Genomic DNA, 21600 nt, shown 5'->3' with positions numbered 1-21600 from the left:
AAAAAAAAAAAAAAAAAAAAAGAAAAAAAGAAACGAAGACCCAACACAGCCAAAAATAGATAAATAAATTTAAAATTACTCAGCCAATTTAATTAATAAATAAATAAAAAATAAAGATAATCTCAAAACTATACAGAAAAATCTGACATAATAACTCTTAACTACTAAACACTAATTATTCATAAATCTTACTTTCTGCTTATTCTGCTAACAATTAAAATGGTTACTATCTAAACTCACTCCAAGTTGAAGAAAACAAAGGAAGGGTCTTTAAATATTCTCCTCATCCCCAACTACGTGAGGAAAAGTATGAATTTTTTAAAAAAGCAAATGTTAAGAGAATGTAGTCTTTGCATCAATATGAGAAATCTTTCTTAGCATAAGGTCAAGAGCAGGGAAGAGGAAAATCAGACAATTCCTCAACTCTTCTGTTAGGTTTGCATCACTGAATGTTTAGTTAAACATGCTCATTTTCAGAGCAAAGTACAAATTTATATTTCAAAAAGTGATGCTCTGGGCTTCCCTGGTGGCACAGTGGTTGAGAATCCGCCTGCCGATGCAGGGGACACGGGTTTGTGCCCCAGTCCGGGAAGATCCCACATGCCGCGGAACGGCTGGGCCCGTGGGCCATGACCACTGAGCCTGTGCGTCTGGAGCCTGTGCTCCGTGGCGGGAGAGGCCACAGCAGTGAGAGGCCCGCATACGGCAAAAAAAAATATATATATATATTAAAAAGAAAACTGAGGTGAGCACTGAATGTGTACTCTAAAGCTAATCTTATTAGATGTTTACTCTCTAGAAAAGGGAAATTGTTTAAATTGCTATGAAGAATAAAATGACATAAATTTATCCAAAGTTTTAAAAAACCACACGGTGAGACACAGGAATATAAGTAGGAGGGAAGGAGGAAGAAGACTGGGGAAGGGGAGAGTTATGTACAAAAAGTCTCACAAAATGTAAGGATTAAAAATAATTGAGGGACTTCCCTAGCAATCCAGTGATTGGGACTCCAAGCTCCCAATGCAGGAGGCCTGGGTTCGATCCCTGGTCAGGGAACTAGAGCCTGCATGCCGCAACTAAAGATCCCACGTGCTGCAAGTCAGACCCAGTGCAGCCAAATAAATAAATAAATATTTTTAAAGTAAATAAATAAATAATTGAACTTGTCAAGTGTGACCTCTGTAGAAAATGAGCTGTACTGATAAAATCTGAGAGAGACCTGATGCTTACATAGAACTTACAGAAACCTCATTTGTATTAAAATTATAAGAAACTTACAAAATCCTCAGCCTCAAACTGTTTGCGTTCTCTTTTGTCTTCTTTCCTCCCCGTTTCACTGTCAGGTATGCTGTTTTCATGTAGGCCCTGGCTTTTTCCAGAATGGAAAATACTGCTACGAGAACGGGAACTTCCACCATGGTATCCCCCTCGATGATTTATGTTTTCAGTACCATTTCTTCCATGTGTACGCCATCCATTTTTTTCTTTCCTTCCAAAGTTACCTTTATTTAATAATGGTAAAGTATTATAAATTCAAAGAAGATGGTTATGCTTAAAGATTTAATCACAATCAAAATATTCTTATAAGAATGTGAAGAAAATTATTCTTAAACTCTACTGTTCCTTAGCAAATTTTACCTCCATTAGGACGTCCAATTCCAGAATCAAAGCCATCTGAAGAGTTGTGCCGTCGACGATTCACATCATAACGATTTTCTGTCCATGAAAAGTTTTCAGAATGCTTTTCAAAATTCAGTGACGACTGTAACAGATTATAAGCATACAGGTAAAACTTGACTGTAACTTGAAAAACTAGTAATACTCTGGCTTACTTTATTTCCAAGAATTTTAAATGGTTAAGAAGAACATTTTATAGTTATTTTCAATATGTTTGGTAACTGGTAACTTATGAGTTCCATTGTTCATCTATATTTTTCTACCTAACAGAAAGAAGAGCACCATTCTGAGCTCAACAACTATATTTATCCAAAAACTTTAAAGGTAAAAGACCGCTGTAAGGAAATCAAAGCAAATATAGTACCCTTCTTTTATAACAAAATGTAATATTGTGTATCACACAATATTTGATTTAAATAGCTCAAGGTTTTCTTCAACATCAGAAAATTATGGCAAACGAAGCTAGTTCTATTTTAAGTTCCATAGATTTATTTCCAAACTCCTCTTCTCCAAAGCAAATGTTTTAAAAAAAATTTATCAAAGAAAGAATGTGTAAAAATGATTCTAAAGAATTAGAAATGTATAAAAACATAAAAACTCACAACGATTCATAAAGGTTGCTGTTTTTCCCCAATATTAATCCATTAATCTGATAAAATCACAATCAGAACTCCAGAACTTTTTTGTTTTAATGCCCTGACCATTCCTCTGGGTTGTACTACTATTACAATTCTCTCCAGGACAAAGAGTAGAGTTCCTCAGTTACAATACAAACCCACTACACATACCCATTTCATCCAACTGGGCCCCTCCACATGGCTGCTGTGGGACTTAACTGGTGCAAGCTCCCCTACTGCCCCTGGCTTCATCCTCATGCTGCTTCTGTGCATGAAAGGTAGAGCCTTTGATTATCTGTCTTCTGCCAGCATCCATGAAACAACAGTAACAAGCTAGCTTGCTAAGCTTTTAAGTAAACCCAAGCCCTTCACAGACCCTAACAGTTTTGGTGATGAGGATGTCACGCTCTCAGAGTTAAAACCTTCTGGAAAAAGAAAAACAAGGGTATGGTTTCTTGGGCCAGACTGGGACATAGGAGAAGACTCTCCAGGATCTGGCAGCAATTGCTCTCGCCCAAGTGATAAGTGGAAGTAAGGGTCCCTCACTGTTTAGCGACCAAGTGGCAAGGGGCAGGACTGAAACAAGGTGTCCATACAGTGCTCTGATTGTTGCAAATCTCCTCTGAGTAGAAGGAAGGGATGTATTGTCATGAGATGGGGTCCCACCTGAAAGGCAATATGGCTGTGGTTGCCGAAGTCAAGTGGTCTCCAAAGCGGAACAGCAATGAACATAGAGAGTTTTGGAAAGACTGAAAACATTAGAAGTAAGTTTGTTAAGGCTGAACTGCTGCTACTACTGGAAACAAAGAAAAGGCAGGGTGGAAGTATTCCGTGCTCTTCGTACTCCCTGATCCCTTCCTTCCCCACATCAAACTCAGCTGCTTTAACAAGAAAGTGAACTGTGCGAGAACTTAAGGAAAGAAAGAGACAAACTCTTTTAGTTCTGTTGCACACACGTACCCAAGACACCATCCTAACCACTCCCATGGAGGGGAGACAGTACTGAGCACAAGAGTGGCTGAAAGTTTTCAGTATGGGGCAAAGCCATGGCAGTATGGTACATGGGGGCATGAAAGGTCCCAGCCTGAGTGTTTGCTGGGGCCAGGAGGTACACAAGAGAGAAGGCAACACCAATCCTGGCTTCAGAAGCCAGAACAGCAAAAGCCTCCAAGCCACCCATGCAATCCCCAAAGGGGCAGTCTTTCTCTCCACCCTGTACTTTCCCACATTCCAAGCTAAAGAAATCATGTAATCTCCTGAAAGCTTAGACTGTAACTCTGATACGCATGTACTAAACTCCTTAGTCTGTGACCCCATAGTGGGAAAAGGCACCCCAGTGCCCCAACATGGCTGATAGTTTGGAAAAAACTCAGCAGTAGGAGAGAAAAATTAAAAGCAATCTTGCAGGTGGGGCTATTAGGCCAACTCAATGTACTGTTGTGTTTTACAGTTAGTGCTAATGTTACATGCTTGTACTGAAAACGCTCAAGATTCTCCCATTCAGGAAATGTCACAGGTTGACAGGTGATTCCCATCCCCTTCCAAGTGGTCTAATAAAAAGCACAGCTCCCAGAAGGAAAGAAAAGAAAATCAGATTATGTGGCTGAAGACTTGACGGCTCTGGAGTATTCAGAGAGGCTATTTCCCAGTACAGCAGTGCCACCTGCCTGACACACGCACCAAGTACACTCTTTTTTAAAATGCAATGTGGGGAGTTCCCTGGTGGCCTAATGGTTAGGATTCCGGGCTTTCACTGCCATGGCCCAGGTTCAATGTTCTATCCCTGGTCGGAGAACTAAGATCCCAGAAGCTGCACAGCCAAAAGAAAAAAAAGAAGAAAAAGTGGCTCTTGCCCTAATGCTGAGCTCTTATTGAAAGCAAACAACTCAAACTAAGGACTCACCAATAAAGTTGTACACCAATAAAGAGCCCAAGAGGGCTCCTGACCAAATGGAAATCATGTGTTCAACACAGCACAGCTGGCCTAGCCCTAGAAGTGGCAACTATGCTTTGGAGCAGACTTTATTCCCCCACCTATCACCTGTAACAAGCCACTATTTCAGTAAGGCTCTCAAATCAGAAAAGTGCCCTTAAACGCCTGAGCCTGGCTCACTGAAGCTTCAACCAAGTTAAAAGATGATGGTGCACACAGCAGCCATCCAGCCCCAACAACTCTGGAAAACCAAATGGGTAAGTGCTAATCAGCTAAACAGAACAAAATAAAAGCTACGACCCTCACCTTAGATAATATTCTTAAGGACAAGACATTTTACATTTTTCTAACTCTTGGTCTGTTGCCGATGGCCTAGTCATCTCGTCTGTCACCTGAAAAACTACAGACTAGCAGATTAAAAACATCTCTTTGGGGTCACACACTGTGGGAAATTGCAGCTGTTGCTGAGGCAATCTGAGTCACTCATGTTGATTCAGTAAGGCTTGCTGTCTGATGAGAGTGAATGGCACTGAGAACGACTGAAATTACAATGCTGATCAAGTCTTTGGCATACCACCTAGATCCATCATCACACCAGACATGGAACACACTATCATAGACTGGCTACAAAATAAAGGACTTCATCTTGCTGATGCAGAAGCCACCACTGCATGCCAACTTGTGACTCCTGCCAAAAGTTGGTCCACTTGTCTCACTGTGAAGAAGACCATATCACACAAGAACTACATCAAACCTTTGACTACTTCACGGAGCTCTCAATGGAGTCTCACTACCACTGAAACTTTTTCACGCTACACTGTTACTGCTGCAGTCTGATGGGCTAACTCTGGTCACACTATTGTGGCTCTTGAAATTAATTCATGTAATGTTTTTGGCATATTCCAGACCACTAACAGTACATCTTTTGTCAAAAAGGTCATCCCTGCAATGAGCCAATATTCAAAGTACTCAATGAACATTCCACATTCCCTATCCACAAGTACTGACAAGCATTTTAACACATCCCTCATCTCTTCTCACATCTTAGTAAGACAGTCTATTCAATGAATGCAGCATAGCCAAAAAAGGATCATCATCTCCTCTTAGCCACTTCCTGGGTAATAATCAGGATGAAATAAGTGGAGAGTTATGAGATTATACAGACCTACATTAAAAATTCAAGATTCTGCCCTGATAATCTTGACATGATGTTTCTTTCTTTCCCCTAAGAACAACTGCAGGCCAGGCCACCCCTCAGTCTGATGGCCAACCAAAAAGGAATTCAAACAATCTGGTTTGGCCACCTGGATTCTCTTGCTGAACTGGCATGGTCCTACACATATAGACAATGACCATTTGCTTGTGTACACTTCTCACCAAGTCCCCACTACAGTGTCCAATGTGGACCAAGGTGAGGGTGAGACGCCTTTATAATGGGTCTCTGAAAATCATTTTAAAATGCCCCTCTCCCAGTCACGTCCAGTTCCTCTAGATAAAAAAATGTGGGTGCAAGAAGGGTGTCTGTTTTGTTTTGTTTTAAGTGAAGTTGGAGCTATGGGAACGGGACATACTGATTTCATGGCTGTAGAGGGAGAGCAAAAACCCTAGCACTTGGAGAAGAAACATCTTTGACCCCAGAAGGCACAGGTAGGGAAGGAGAACAATTAAGGCTCTCCCTGTCCCCTAGAACCAGCACTACTGCCTGAATCCAACAGCAGCTGGGGATAAGATTCTGACCCACTGGTCGATCTGTCATCCCCATCCATATGCTTTGAAATCAAAAAAATTCATGTGGCCATGGACAGTCTTTAACTATTCTGCTATACTTGATGTCAACATCAGCTCCTGAACATTAATGTGTAAAAAACGCCCTTGAATTTAATCCATGTTATGAATTTGGTGTTCCAGACCGCTAACAGTTCAATTAACAGTACCTCTTTTGGGACTTCCCTGGTGGCGCAGTGGTTAAGAATCCACCTGCCAATGCAGGGGACACGGGTTTGAGCCCTGGTCTGGGAAGATCCCACATGCCGTGGAGCAACTAAGCCCATGTGCCACAACTACTGAGCTTGCACTCTAGAGCCAGTGAGCCACAACTACTGAGCCCGTGTGTCATAACTACTGAAGCTTGAGCACCTAGAGCCTGTGCTCTGCAACAAGAAGCCACCACAATGAGAAGCTCAGCACCAAAACGAAAAGTAGCCCCCACTCACCTCAACTAGAGAAAGCCCGCGCACAGCAACGAAGACCCAACGCAGCCAAAATTAAATAATTAATTAATTAAAAAGAAAAAAAACAACCAAAAAAAACCTACCTCTTTGGTCAAAAAGATAACCTTGCCATGGACCAATATTCAAAGTACTCAATGGACATTCCATATTCCCTACCTGTATAACCTGCTTCGTTCTAATAAAAATTCATATGATTCTCTTAACACTTAAGTGGTCTTAGGTTATGCCATGTATGGCAACTGAGGTTGCAACTAATGATGACACTGCCCATGTTTCTTAACCAAACCAGTGCAATAGTAGTCCAAATCAAGTTTAACAACAAATTGGAGTGATCTGTGTCCCTTTGGACAAACTGAAGTGATCCGTGTCCCTCTGGGTGGTATGTTTGTAAAAGGGGCGGGGTGGGGGGGGGATAAGCCACAGAATGTCTTCTATTGAGGATAAGTGTTGCTTTTTGGCCCATCTTATTGCCCCTATAACTGTAGGTAATAACACCAAACCTCAAGTCAGTTTCCCTTGAGTGGATTTGGGTGGTGTGGGGCACACACTGCGCAGCATGCGGGATCTTAGCTCCCTGACTGGGGATGGAACCTGCACCCCCTGCAGTGGAAGCGTGGAGTCTTACCTTAACCACTGGACTGCCAGGGAAGTCCCTCCCTTGAATGGATTTTAATGGATATAACAGAGTGGTCTTAGACCATATACTGGTTGGCTGAAATAAATCATTTACTGGTCCTAAGTTATTCACAATTGGCTAAATCCTGGTCTCACTCACTGTGCTGCTTGGGACACTGGTAGTAGCCTTCATTAAATGCTGTGTAAAACAAATTTAATGGATTTGGTTCTAGCCTCTGTTTGTCAGATTAATCAGAGTAGCTGAGTGAGTGGTAAAACCATGTGAAAATTCAAGTTTGGCCAAAAACATGTATGGCTGATGGGTGGACTATTGGGACAGGCAACCCATCATGGGCCCTGAGCATCCCTGCATGTTCTTATTGTATGCCAAGAATGCAAGGCCTTGACAGCTCTTTGTATGGCTCATTTCTCAGGGTTATGTTCACAGAGAACATTGAAAAACAGGTAACGTCCTACTCTGAGACAAAGAGCAGGCTTCTTATAAATGCGGTAGATTTCCCTCTCAGTGCAAGAATAGCATCCACCTGGGCCCCCTCCATGTCAACTCCCAGAGGTTTTAAGGGACATGAAGAACTGGTGCCACAATCATGCTGCGCTGCTTGTTGTGCTAAGAGTAATAAAGTTCTCTGGGACTTCCCTGGTGGTGCAGTGGTTAAGAATACGCCTACCAATGCAGGGGACACGGGTTCGAGCCCTGGTCCAAGAAGACCCCGCATGCCGCAGAGCAACTAAGCCTGTGCGCCACAACTACTGAGCCTGCACTCTAGAGTCCGCGAGCCACAACTACTGAGCCCGTGTGCCACAACTACTGAAGTTGTGGCACTATACGCACCTAGAGCCCATACTCTGCAACAAGAGAAGCCACCACAACAAGAAGCCCGCACACCGCAACGAAGAGTAGGCCCCACTCGCCACAACTACAGAAAGCCCACGCGCAGCAACGAAGACCCAATGCAACCAAAAATAAATAAATAAAAATAAACAAATAAAAAATAAAGCTCTTTGTCTCTGACCCGGAAGTCTCACGTCTTTTGCCAGAACCCATGAAACAGTAACAGGCTACCTTGTTATAGTTACCTTGAAAGTAGGATAAAATTTCAGACCCTTCACCGACTCTGACATATAGCCAGCACAATAAAATATGAATAAGAAACACAAGAAGACTGAAAATGCAGAGAGAAAACGTATTATTTGTGAATGAACGTTTTTCCACATTAAAAAATCCAAAAGACATTAGAGTAAAAACTACTGAAGGTTGCTAGAAACAATACTAACACAAGAGACAATATATCTGCAACAAAGACTTAATATGAAAGCTTTTTAAAACAGCATTTAAGATAGCAACAAGTACTATAAAGTACTTGAACATATATCTAGTGAAATACATGGGAGACAAAAAAAGAACTATGTGACTTTACTTAAAACATTAAAGATCACACACACACACACACACACACACACTTCCAAAACCAATCCACCCCCCAAAAGGCAACCCAAAAGAAATAACAAAGGATGTGAACAAGCAATTCAAAGAAATATAAGCCAATGTCCAAGAAACAGTGAAAATACATTTCACAACAAAGACTGGCAAAAATGTTAACTGATAATCTGACAAAGTTTTGGCAAGAGTACCAAGTAAAGACAATAGTTATGCACAACATACTATAAATAGTATATATAAATCAGCATACCACATGGAAGAGGAATTTAGCAATACAGAACTAAATTCTGGCAATTTTTCTTTTAACTATAGGTTAGAGCCTTGCTATTCAAAGTTGGTCCACAGACAAGCAGAATCAACAGCATTTTGAAGACTGGTCGGACTAGGACGCCATTAGAGACCTAATGAAATTAGAATCTGCATTTTAACAAAATTCCCAGGTTATTTTCATAGCCATTAATGTTTGAGAAGCAGAGGCCAAAAGAATTCTTATCCAGGACTTTCCTGGTGGCACAGTGGTTAAGAATCCACCTGCCAATGCAGGGGACACGGGTTCAAGCCCTGGTCCAGGAAGATTCCACATGCTGCGGAGCAACTAAGCCCGTGCACCGCAACTACTGAGCCTGCAAGTCACAACTACTGAAGCCCGCGCGCCTAGAGCCCATGCTCCGCAACAACAGAAGCCACTGGAGAAGCCCGTGCACTGCCACAGAGTAGCCCCTGCTCGACGCAACTAGGGAAAGCCCGTGCACAGCAACTAAGAGCCAATGCAACAAACAAACAAACAAAGAATTCTCATCCATGTATACAAGGAGACAGTACATGAATAGTCAATACAGTTCTCTCTAGAGTAACCTAAAGATATAAATAATCTCAAATTAATGAGACAAATGAAATGTGATATAGAGGCACAAAACAGAATACAGTTTTAAGATAATTACAGCATATCTGCAGATATCAACGGGGGGAAAAACTCTCAAAGATATAATGAATATAAAAACAAGGTGCAGACATAAATGATAATCGTTTAAATAAATGTTTTTAAACATACAGAATACTATTTATTGATATTCACATACTTAGTAATAATATAACATGCATCGAGAATACCTCTGGGGAAAAAATGAAGACAGAAAAAGGACTGTGATGAAGTATACAGCAGACTTCAATTGTTTATTTCTAGAAGAGATACAGAACTAACGTGACAAAATGTTAAGATGTGACTCTTGGATGGTTAAGTGTTCGTTTAATTATTCTTTATGCTTCTTTGTATGTTTAAATATTTTATTAGAACCATCCACATGGTTCTTTTAGAATTATCAAGACAAACACACTGGAGGAAAATATCTGCAGAATATATAGCAAACAAACCCCTCAATATGAAAAGAGCTATTACAAATAAATCACTAAGAAATAAATTACATGAATAAGCAAGTTCTTAGAAACAGTTCCTAACACAAAAATATGCTCAACCATAATAATGCAAATCAAAACAATGAAGTGCCATTTTTCATCCAATTTCACAATGATGAAAAAAATGGGAAAACATCCAATGTTGCCAAAACTGAAAAAACTGGTCCCCCCTTATAAAATTTTTATAGGATTATAAGTTGGTACAACCTTTTTGGAGAGCAATTAGGCACTATCTACCAAAATGTATAAATCTTCCAATTCGCTGATTCTGCTGCTAGGAATTTCCCCTACAAATGTATAATCAAGAGATGCCCAGGCATTCCTGCGGCTTAATCCATTAATATGTAACCAATTAATTTCTGTAAATTCACCCAACAGAAGATTACAGTTGACAGTTGAACAATGCAGGGGGTTGGGGTACCGACCCTCTGTGCAGTCAAAAATCCATGTATAACTTTACAGTCGGCCTTCCGTATCCACAGATCACACAGTACTACAGTACATATTTATTGGAAAATAATCCACATACATGAACACAAATAAGTCAAACCCATATTGTTCAAGGGTCAACTGTACATAGCCACTGAAGAGTTAGACACCCATGTTCTAAGTATAGAAATATACTGGAGATGCTATCCTTGAAGGGGAAAAAAAAAAAAAAAAAAAAGCAATTTCATTTGTTTATCCAAACCAGGATAAAAATATATTCTGGTGTATGCATAAAAACATCCTGGTATTTCACTTCTAAAAATTGGTCTACTTAATAATCAAAAAAAGAAAGTTATTAAGCTGATTAATCTTTAAAGTCAGGCACACATGGGCTCCTATCCTAATTCCAGCACTTTGGGTCAGGTTACTTATCTCGCTCAACCTCAGTTTCCTCATCTGTAAGTGGGGGAAAGAAAACAGTACTTTACCTCTTATGATTTTTGTTAGCCTTCTTATAAAGTGTTTTACACAGTGATTGGTATACAGTAATGACTCAAGAAACACTAGTTATTGTATTTTAAATCTTTTTCTGAATTCTTTTTCAAAATATAGCACAATTTTCTGATTCCCAGAATACCTAAATCAAAAGTTAACAGAAACTACATAGTAAACAAAAGTTCCAGTGAACTCAACTACAAGTCTGACTACGTTTTCTCATCCTCTCTTAGCCTAAAGCACACATTTTCAAGGCAAACCGACACTGCTTACATTATTGAAGGAAAGCAATTACAATGTTACTTTTCAAACTGCAGGTCAGGGCCCATTATAAAGGACACGAAATTAGTAGCAATTTGCATTTTTTATTGGAATAAAAAGAAGACCAAAAGAGAAAGAAGAACACAGGTAAATGACTTTTGTTTTAGTTATATCAATGTGCATATAAAAACATTATGTAAAATTTCTTACTGGGTCCCAATCAACAGTTCAAAAGCCAATCCCCCATTTCACAGACATAAACAACCACATGCAGTTTAAAATCTCACCACATGATGGGGCTAAACTTCTGCACACCTCAGAAAACTGCTCAGGTGCAGTGCTGGAAAACACTGCTACCCTTAACTCAAGTGCTCCTATCATCCCTTCAAATAACAAAGAAAAGACTTAACGCTGAATTGAGGGGGAGTGGTGGTGGGATGAATTGGGCGATTGGGATTGACATATATACACTAATATGTATAAAATAGATAACTAATAAGAACCTGCTGTATAAAAAAAATAAAATTCAGAAAAAAATCCTGGTAAGTTGAAATAGAGAACCCAACAGTAATTTAAGTCTATCCTATTTATTCAGGATAAGATTAAAAGGGCTCTGGCAGAAAACAAGAGGTTAATTATAACTGAGAATCCATGAATAGTGATCTTGAGCAATACAAACAGTATAAGAAGTCATTACTAAAAGTGTATACTTGTTTGTGTTCGTCAAAACCACTTTGGGTAAGGTCTAAGGAGATAGTTTCAAATACTGCTAGTTAAGAGTTCAAACTGATATTGCTTTCTGTAGGCAATTTAAAATAAATTAGAATAATTGATAAGATAACTAATAAGAACCTGCTGTATAAAAAAAATAAAATTCAGAAAAAAATCCTGGTAAGTTGAAATAGAGAACCCAACAGTAATTTAAGTCTATCCTATTTATTCAGGATAAGATTAAAAGGGCTCTGGCAGAAAACAAGAGGTTAATTATAACTGAGAATCCATGAATAGTGATCTTGAGCAATACAAACAGTATAAGAAGTCATTACTAAAAGTGTATACTTGTTTGTGTTCGTCAAAACCACTTTGGGTAAGGTCTAAGGAGATAGTTTCAAATACTGCTAGTTAAGAGTTCAAACTGATATTGCTTTCTGTAGGCAATTTAAAATAAATTAGAATAATTGATAATTTAGAACAGGCAATCCGAAGTATCAAAATCATCATCTTCATTCATGATCTATATATCCAGATCAAGAGTCTAGTTCTAAAAAGCAGTAAGGATTCAAGAGTCTGGTTCTAGGGCTTCTCTGGTGGCACAGTGGTTAAGAATCCGCCTGCCAATGCAGGGGACACAGGTTCGAGCCCTGTTCGGGGAAGATCCCACATGCCGCGGAGCAACTAAGCCCATGCACCACAACTACTGAGCCTGCACTCTAGAGCCCCTGAGCCACAACCACTGAGCCCGTGCGCCTGGAGCCCCTGCTCTGAAACAAGAGAAGCCACCACAATGAGAAGCCCACGCACCACAATGAAGAGTAGCCCCCGCTCACCACAACTAGAGAAAGCCCGTGTGCAGCAACTAAGACCAAACGCAGCCATAAATAAATAAATTAAATAAATAAACAGGCAAAGTATATAAATACACATTAAAAACAAATGAAAACAAGTCTTATACTCATTTCAGAGAAAATGAACTAAAGAGAAAAAGGAAACAAAGGGAAGAGCAAGTAACTCATATGTATCTAGGCTCTGAAGTAGGCCTGGAAAAAAATGAACCCAGGAAAAGCATAACTGAGAGCAGCCTGGGGGGTGGGGGGTAGACACAAACAACAGCAGCAACAGCAAAGCAAATTCCAGAGACCTAAACACAAGAGGAAAGGGGGCAGAGTCAGTAACTAAGAAGTGATCTCAGTTGCTTCTCAGTAATAGTCTACATTTCCTAACAACTATGATCCATTTTATGTCTATGAAATGAAATGTTCAATCATTTTACGAAATTCCAAAATGAGTCCTATGGAAATATTACAGAATAGAAAATGCATCCTAGATTCTAGTCTAGGCTCACACTAATTACATGAAAACACGCCAGTCAATTAACCTTCCAGAGAACCATCTGTATAAAATAAAGTCAGTTCACATGATCATTAAGAGCCATCTTCAAACTTTAAAATTCTCCTGTCTAGGAGAATTTTCTCTCTCCAATGCAGCTTTTTCAATATATTATGCTCTGACAAGTCCTTACTGGGGAACAACCTTCCAAATTGTACAACTGTTCCCATAAGAGCTGTTTTAGTAAACTCTTTTATAAGAACTGCCTGTACCCTCAAAAGGTCCTAGATGAATGCCTTAGCATGGCAGAGCTTGATTAACAGGCAAGCAGATGATCAAGACCCCCTCTTGATTCCTTTGCACTATGGAAAAAACAAAGTGGAAGACAGCTATTGAGCCAGACAGACTGGTTCTAATCAATTTCAAGGTCCCTCTTAGCATGCCTTGTAAGTGGATGACAATTTCAATATCAAGCAAGTCTTATACAAACTATGTTCTGTTTTGGTTATGTAAAATGAACATTTTTAAATTAGTGAGTCACCTGATACGTAACAACACTGCAAAGTTCTCAGAACTCCTAAAATTTGAGTAATATGCCATTCACAGTCTCATTTATTTGAAAAAGAAGTCTTCCAGTTATAAGGAAAGACTTCAAAAACTTCTGATTTTTTTAAAAAACATTATCTATAGGAAAGTAAGTAAAGCAAGTTATCAGAAGAATAGTATAGGAAAAGGTAAGATGCAAAAGTAATGTGCAATGTACTTACCTGGTTTGAATTTTTAAATGCAGAGCTTTCAAAAGACAACTTTTGAAGTAAATGGTTTAGTATGTTGATGGTATATTGAAAATTGACTTTTTAAATAATAAAAACCAACAGATTAAATATAAAATAACTTAGAAAATAATATAAAAAGTATTTTACGACAAAAACATTAAGCTTAACTACATCTTTGAAGGACATGAACTTAACAGAGGCAGACAGAAAGACAAGAAGAAAAGAGAGATGCAAGAAAAAATACCTTTGTTGACGATGGTGGGGTAGGAAAATTAAGCCAGGCTGGAGCAAAGTCATGCTGCGCCATTTAGGTCCAGTCTCTCCAACTCAGCGAAACAAGGCTTCAACACCTCATGGCAAGTCCCTGTCGTATAAAAATAGAAGGTATTAGATCTATACAGCTCCTGGCCAAAATTATCTTCTTATACCTCCTTTAAATTACAATGATCTGACTACTACAAAATTTCAATTATAATGAAATTCTAGAAAAGGCAAAAATATAGTGACAGAAACTAGATCAGCAGAGTGCAGGTGAAGGGCCTGGGGAGGACAGAAATGACTACAAAGAAAAGGAAGAAATTTTCAAGGGTAATTGAGTATTTATCCTAATTGTGGTGATGATTATACAAACTATACACCTGTTAAAACTCATCAAATTGCGCACTTAAAACTGGATAATTTTGGGCTTCCCTGGTGGCGCAGTGGTTGAGAACCTGCCTGCCAATGCAGGGGACACGGGTTCGAGCCCTGGTCTGGGAAGATCCCACATGCCGCGGAGCAACTAGGCCCGTGAGCCACAACTACTGAGCCTGCGCGTCTGGAGCCTGCGCTCCACAACGAGAGGCCGCGACAGTGAGAGGCCCGCGCACCACGATGAAGAGTGGCCCCTGCTTGCCACAACTAGAGAAAGCCCACGCACAGAAACGAAGACCCAACACAGCCCCCCAAAATAAATAAATAAATAATTTTTTTTAAAAAACTGGATAATTATAAATGAACTATCTCAATGACGCTTATTTTTTTAATTACAATAGTCTTATCACAAATAGATGAGTTATCAAGTGTCTCCTGATGTGACACAATAGGATGCATGCGGCACTATCTATGTACACAGCTATTGCTGCCAACCCTTACAGAATCTGAAATCTGATTTAACTAACAATTTGCAGGAAATTCAACATAGAGAAACAAATTAAAGGACAAATGAAGGAAGTAATCCACCAAATGCAGATCACACGATACTCCATACTCGAGTCAAATGATCTGGTTTCTTCAACAAATAAATGGCTTTCATAGGCAGAGCAGTCAAATACAACATGTGGCCCTTACATAAATCCTTACTCAACCAAGTTTAAAAAGTGAAAACTATGAAACAGTCAAAAATTTGAACATGAACCGAATATTAAATGACTTTAAGAAATTACTAATCACTTTAGATGTAATGACTGTTAGTGCAATGCTGGTACAGTGGACCCTTAAAGAACAAGTTTTAGAACTGTGAGGGTCCACTTATACATGGATTTTTTTTTTCCCCCACTAAATACATACTATAGCACTTCACGACCTGAGGTTGGTTGGATCCAGGGATGTGGAGCACCGGCTGTGGAGGGCCAACTGTCAAGATTTTCTGACTTTTCAAGTCAGACTTTTCAACTGCATGGATGGACAGCACCCCAACCCCCACCCTGCTCAAGGGTCATCTGTAATAAAAGGACATATACAGAAGTCTTCGCAATTAAATCAATCATCTGGAATTTGCTTTAAAAAACAAAAACAAAACAGGGAACGCTGAATACATGTGTCACTGAAACAAGGTTGTCCATATGTTTATAAATGTTAGTAGGTGTATAGTCTCTCTACTTACACATCCGTTTGAAAATTTCCATAATTAAAAGGTTTCTTTTAAATTACAATCATCACAATGGGTATCCACTGCTCTTGCATTCTAAACTTAATTTTTTGGAAGCCTCTCTCAATTTCATCAATAAAAATTTCAAGTTGCCAGCCCAATCTAAACACAGTAAACTCACAGTTTTTTAAAATGAGGGAGAAGCCAACTGGGCAACTTTACTCATTTCAATATAGAGCTTACATATCAGTCAACAAAGAAATCAAATTTCCTGAACACTAATGTCTAAGTTTACTAATAAATGTTTCATATTTACAACTGCATAATAATCTCAAAAGTGGAACTTTAAAAAGCAAAATGATCAATACCATTGTTAGTCTTCCTTTTTCAAAATTCTTTCAAATATAAGTAAGTGCCATGGCAGAATTTGTCATACCAATTTCCTAAAATACTTTAAAAATTGTCAAGATACTACAGAAATATTCTACTTCTATCCCAAACTGTACTGGTTCATTACAAGAAAGGTTAAGGAAAAAAGCCCAAAAAACAAACAAAAAAAAACCCTGATACAATTTACCAATACCAATAAAACACTTATGAAACAAATGCAATATTTGAAGACTGTACCTAAATCAAAATGAACTACACAAAAATTTGGACATTTTGAGCTCTAATTCTACCACCACCATACATTATATTTTAAAGTCTTCTGAAATAAAAATGAAAACTCAAGTGTTTTAGGATGTATAAAAATTTTTATTATCTATTTTGACATGAAGCTAAATACTGTTTTGAGGTGTCTATGATAGGATGTTACTTTTTCAACAACTTTTTAGGAACTTTCTATCGGAAACTCTTAAAATTATAGGTCCAATAACTCAATGAGAATGAAAAATTATTTTTATAGCTTGTTCCAAATAAAAATTCACAAAAACTCCAAAGGACCTAAATAAAATAACCAATAATTTAATAAAGCTTTCTCATTTTATACAGGGTCTCATCCCAAATGATGGTTAAATGAGAAGTTATATTCTCAAACTTATCCCTAGGAGGCAAACCACTACTACTGTCTCTGTTTCTGCAATGTCTTTATGAATTCTAATTTAAATCGAGTTCTTAAAGAATAAAGCATGGATAGCTAATGGCATAGGTTTTCCTGTTCTGAAAAAAGGTAAAGAGCAATACTAGCTAATATTAGGACATTTACACAAGTGTGTGAAAGGATCAGGATATGCTATCCCCAAAATATGCCACTTTGACATAAGAAAAATTTTGAGCTGAAGGCATGTGAGTTCCTGAAATCCCTTACCTACCTCAAAGCAGAGCCTCCCAAAAGAATTTATTAATCCCGTCCCCTGGAGCAACTCTAATCTTCTCCTTTTGGGAGACAAAAAAAAAAAAAAAATCCAGCACCACCACACCCAGACATTGCCACAAACTCCTAAGGACCCAGTTATCTATCTTTTCTCAAAAGTCATTTGCTTATTCTATTAAGTATCCTTTTTCCCTGTGAAGTTAGGTATAGAGATCCCAAATTCTACTCATCTGAGTTACTCATCGTTAAGTACTGCCAGGTGTGAGAACACGCTAATAAACTTGTTTGTTTTCTCTTGTTAATCTGTCTTTCCTCAGTCTAATTTACAGGGCCCCAGCCAGAAAACCTAGGAAGGTAGAAAAGAAATTTTACCCCCTACACATATAAAGGCAAATTAAAGTTTAAAAGCTCCACCCTATCCATTTTCTTTTTTTTCTTTGAATTTTTGAATTTTATTTATTTTTTATACAGCAGGTTCTTATTAGTTATCTATTTTATACATATTAGTGTATACATGTCAATCCCAATCTCCCAATTCATCCCACCACCACCATCCCCGCCCTCTTTCCCCCTCCATTTTCTTTTAACTGTGCTTTATGCCATCTGATTTCATTCCATCTTCCTTTCCCTGTATGTTATAGGCTGAACTGTGTCCATTCCTCAGCCCCCCTGCCCAAAATTTCATCATGTTGAAACCTAACATACCTCTGAATGTAGAAAGAAAGAAGGAAAGAGAGAGAAAGAGGGAGGGAGGGAGGGAGGGAGGGAAAAATGCTGCCACTATGAAAATCCTAATTTCTCATCTCACCCAATTTACAACTTGTTCACCACTGACAATAAAAATCCACCAGGGGAACACTGGTTCTGAAATAACTGAAATCTAAACTCTATACGTTCTAAGTGTACATGCCTGACTTTAAAAAAAAAAAAAGACCACCAACTACTTAGAGTCCCAAATATAGTTCTTTGAATTGAAAACTAATACACTTTGGCAAGAAATACACAAATAGATGGGACTTTCCTATTTCTGATAATGTTTTACTTCTGAATCCACAAAATTTGTGCCAAAGAATGAGCATCAAACTTACATCTTTATAATGGTTTATATTTCAGATAAATAAGCTTTAAAAGTCATAAAGCCTATCAAAAACACCCCAAATCAAGCACTGGCTAAAGCATTCTAACTAGAGGCAGAATACAGATTATTGTTAAAAAAAAAAAAAAAAAGAACATGGGGGGACTTCCCTGGTGGTCCAGTGGTTAAGAATCTGCCTTCCAATGCAGGGGACTCGGGTTTGATCCCTGGTCGTGGAACTAAGATACCACATGCTGCAGGGCAACTAAGCTCGCACACCGCAACTACTGAGCCTGTACCAGAACTAGAGAGCCCGCATGCTGCAACAAAAGATCCCACATGCTGCAACTAAGACCTGACGCAGCCAAAAATAAATAAATAAATAAAATATTTTTTTAAAAAAAGAAAAATAGAATATGGGCTTCAAAGTCCAACAGGCCTGGATTCAAATCAGCTCAACCAGTTACTAGCCTGAGTCTCAGTTTCCTCTCTTCATTAAAATTAAGATAACTACTTACTTACCTTCTAAAATTCATCCTGAAAACTGTTAAAGTCATTAAAAAAAAAAAGAAAAAAAACTAGTACCCTTCACCATCATAATGGTTTTATAACAACCCTTGAATAAGGTTAAGTTTATCCAACATTAAACAGCTAACATTCCTTCATTAGGAAGGCAAGAACCAGAAGACCACTATTCATAGTCATCTTTAGTTCTCTTAATAGTAAATCTGTGGAATACTCCTTTAGTAAGCTTAGTTTAATACATTAACAGATTTCCTTTAAAAAGTAGTCTTCTTCCCAATTCAGGCCTAAAGCCATTATACAGGGCAGAGCAAAGGAGCCAAGGGTCTAAAACTAAGTGTTAGAGCCAGAGTAGGGATGAGAGGGTATCAACACATGCAACGGGCCCAGCACAGGATGTCAGCATCAAAGCAGAGCAACAAAGGACATCCATGAAGAAGGGACAACCAGGGATGGGGCAGTGAGCCCAAAAAGAGTGAGGAAGGTATCCATGCAGTACAAAGGAAGCAGCTAGAATAAGGAGTTATAAGACTAAGCAGGGAGAGGAGGGTATCCACATGGAAGTGGCAGCTGGGGCTACAATAAAAAATTGGTTATATACAAGGAAAACGATCAAATAAATATATTTAGAATGATGAAAGCTAATAAGTTTCATACTGTTAAAGACGGTAACTAGGGGGCTTCCCTGGTGGCGCAGTGGTTGCGCGTCCGCCTGCCGATGCAGGGGAACCGGGTTCGCGCCCCAGTCTGGGAGGATCCCACATGCCGCGGAGCGGCTGGGCCCGTGGGCCATGGCCGCTGGGCCTGCGCGTCCGGAGCCTGTGCTCCGCAACGGGAGAGGCCACAGCAGAGGGAGGCCCGCATACCACAAAAAAAAAAAAAAGACGGTAACTAATAATGGAAAGGATGAAAACTAGAATGAATGACATGTTGTTGTATGATTAACACAAGTCACATATTAATAAAATACTAATATTCATATATATCATAAAGATAAATATTTCTGGGTGTGTGTGTGTGTGTATGTATATATATCCCTCCTCTCCCCCAGCTCTGCGCACTGAACGGGCCAGGCCTGAGCATAGTGACACTCCAATAGCAACAAGCATACTAAACATCCAGGTCCTGTCTTCTAAAAACCATTTTCCAATAAAAGAAACCAGGGCTTTTTTGACAAATGAACAGCTGATTCCAGGGCTAGGAAAAGATGACAAAGTTAAGTCTGGAATATTTTCTTGTGGCAAAAACCAAGGAAGTGTCCAAATAATGAGTGGGAAATATCAAAAGGACACAGAAAACAGCTTGAGTGAGCTCCCATTGGTCAAATCAGGGACAATTTGAGCATTAAAAATGAGAAAATATATGGGAAGGACATCAACACAAATGGTGAAATACAGAACTCCAAGAGCCTACCCCTCCACACAAACACCAAAAAATCAAGCAAAATCTGTCAGAACCAACTTTATCATAACTCTGAAAAAGTCAAACGTTTACAACAATTAGGGTAGCACTGAATCAAGAAAATGGAAACTTTAAAATGATAGTAAAGCTTTATGACATTTTCACTCGCCCTTGACCCACATCTCCTCCGGGGCACAATGGAGGTTTTGAAGACCCAGTGTAGGGCTCTGGTCTCTGTTTCCAGAGTGAGAAGAGTAAGAGTAGACCTTATTCTCACAGAATTGTTTGTCTGTGTAAACCTGTCTCGGGGCTACGTGAGGACCGAGGAGAGGCACTTGCCTTTGTTTTGCCTAACAGAGAAGGAAAATGTGTCAAGCAGAGAGCAATCCTCCAAAACATTGTAAGGCAAATGCAGAGCCCCCTGCCAAGGACAGAGGTTTACAATTCAGTGAACAATAGCACACCCAAAGCCTGGGAGAAAAGGCTGAGAGGGAATTGGGTGGAGGGTGGGGGAGAGTTATGGCATTGCAACAAACTCCCTCATGCCCTATAAAGGAAATTAGAAAACCACACCAACGCTCAGGGCAAGATGCATGCTCAGAAAAAAAAAAAAAACCTGAGAAGGTCCTAAGCTTTCACCCCTGGCTGATCATCAGGTTCAGCAAAACCAGTACATAAAGGCTAAGACAGATATAAACAGTGTGTAAAGAAATGCCCTAACACAGATCCAATAAGAAAAAAGTGGGAGAGTTTTTTTTTCCTTTCCCTTTGTTTTTATTCCCTTTTGGCTCCAGGCATACATCTGCAACAAAACACTAGCGGACAAGGTAAAGATGGCTCTTGTTTGAAGGGCTCGGAGAACAGCAGTATCCATGGACAGCTGAAATAAAACTGCTATTGTATTGCACTGAAACTACTTTTTGTAACCACTGAACCTTTAGTAAAGTCTTACTAAAGGCTGCAACCTGTCTCAGATGTGCTGTGAGCACCAAGATGGTTTCTGGCTTGGCCCATGTGTGAAGGATTTGCAACCTTTAGACAAGATAATATACTGACCCTGATAACTTTCATATTCTGTTCATCATGGATTTTTTTGCATTATTTAAATTTCATTAAAATGTTATTTATCTCAAACAACAACAAAACACTAGGTGATCGCAATCTAAGGGACAGAGAATTCAGAAACTAACCAACACAAAGAATACAGACTTTCAGAAATAGTTTAGAAAAGTCACTAAATGAACACAAAACCACAACCCACAGCAAGCAACCCCCAAGGATGGGGAGAAAAAAACATTTAATTCCTAGAGTCTCCAAATTACAATATTCAAAATGTTCTATTTTCGGGCTTCCCTGGTGGCGCAGTGGTTGCGCGTCCGCCTGCCGGTGCAGGGGAACCGGGTTCGCGCCCCGGTCTGGGAAGATCCCACATGCCGCGGAGCGGCTGGGCCCGTGAGCCATGGCCGCTGAGCCTGCGCATCCG

At 39.3% G+C, this 21600-nt stretch overlaps 1 protein-coding gene across 3 annotated transcripts in view; it reads right to left on the bottom strand.

Moving 5' to 3' along the window:
- The window catches only part of GPBP1 (GC-rich promoter binding protein 1), a 73579-nt gene that overhangs the window by 25450 nt on the left and 26529 nt on the right, over positions 1–21600 (bottom strand). For all 3 annotated transcript variants that reach the window (XM_007112202.4, XM_007112204.4, XM_007112203.4), the window contains exons 3-5: positions 14200–14319; positions 1639–1762; positions 1279–1502 (exon numbers count right to left, since the gene is read on the bottom strand). In XM_007112202.4, coding sequence (XP_007112264.1) covers positions 1279–1502; positions 1639–1762; positions 14200–14262 — 411 coding nt within the window. In that variant the 5' untranslated portion in view covers positions 14263–14319. The remainder of the gene's footprint in view (positions 1–1278; positions 1503–1638; positions 1763–14199; positions 14320–21600) is intronic.

The sequence above is a fragment of the Physeter macrocephalus genome, chromosome 8, assembly GCF_002837175.3.
Source record: "Physeter macrocephalus isolate SW-GA chromosome 8, ASM283717v5, whole genome shotgun sequence".
NCBI lineage: Eukaryota > Metazoa > Chordata > Mammalia > Artiodactyla > Physeteridae > Physeter > Physeter macrocephalus.
Note: the sequence above shows the minus strand (reverse complement) of the source record. Positions and strands in the feature narration are given on the sequence as shown.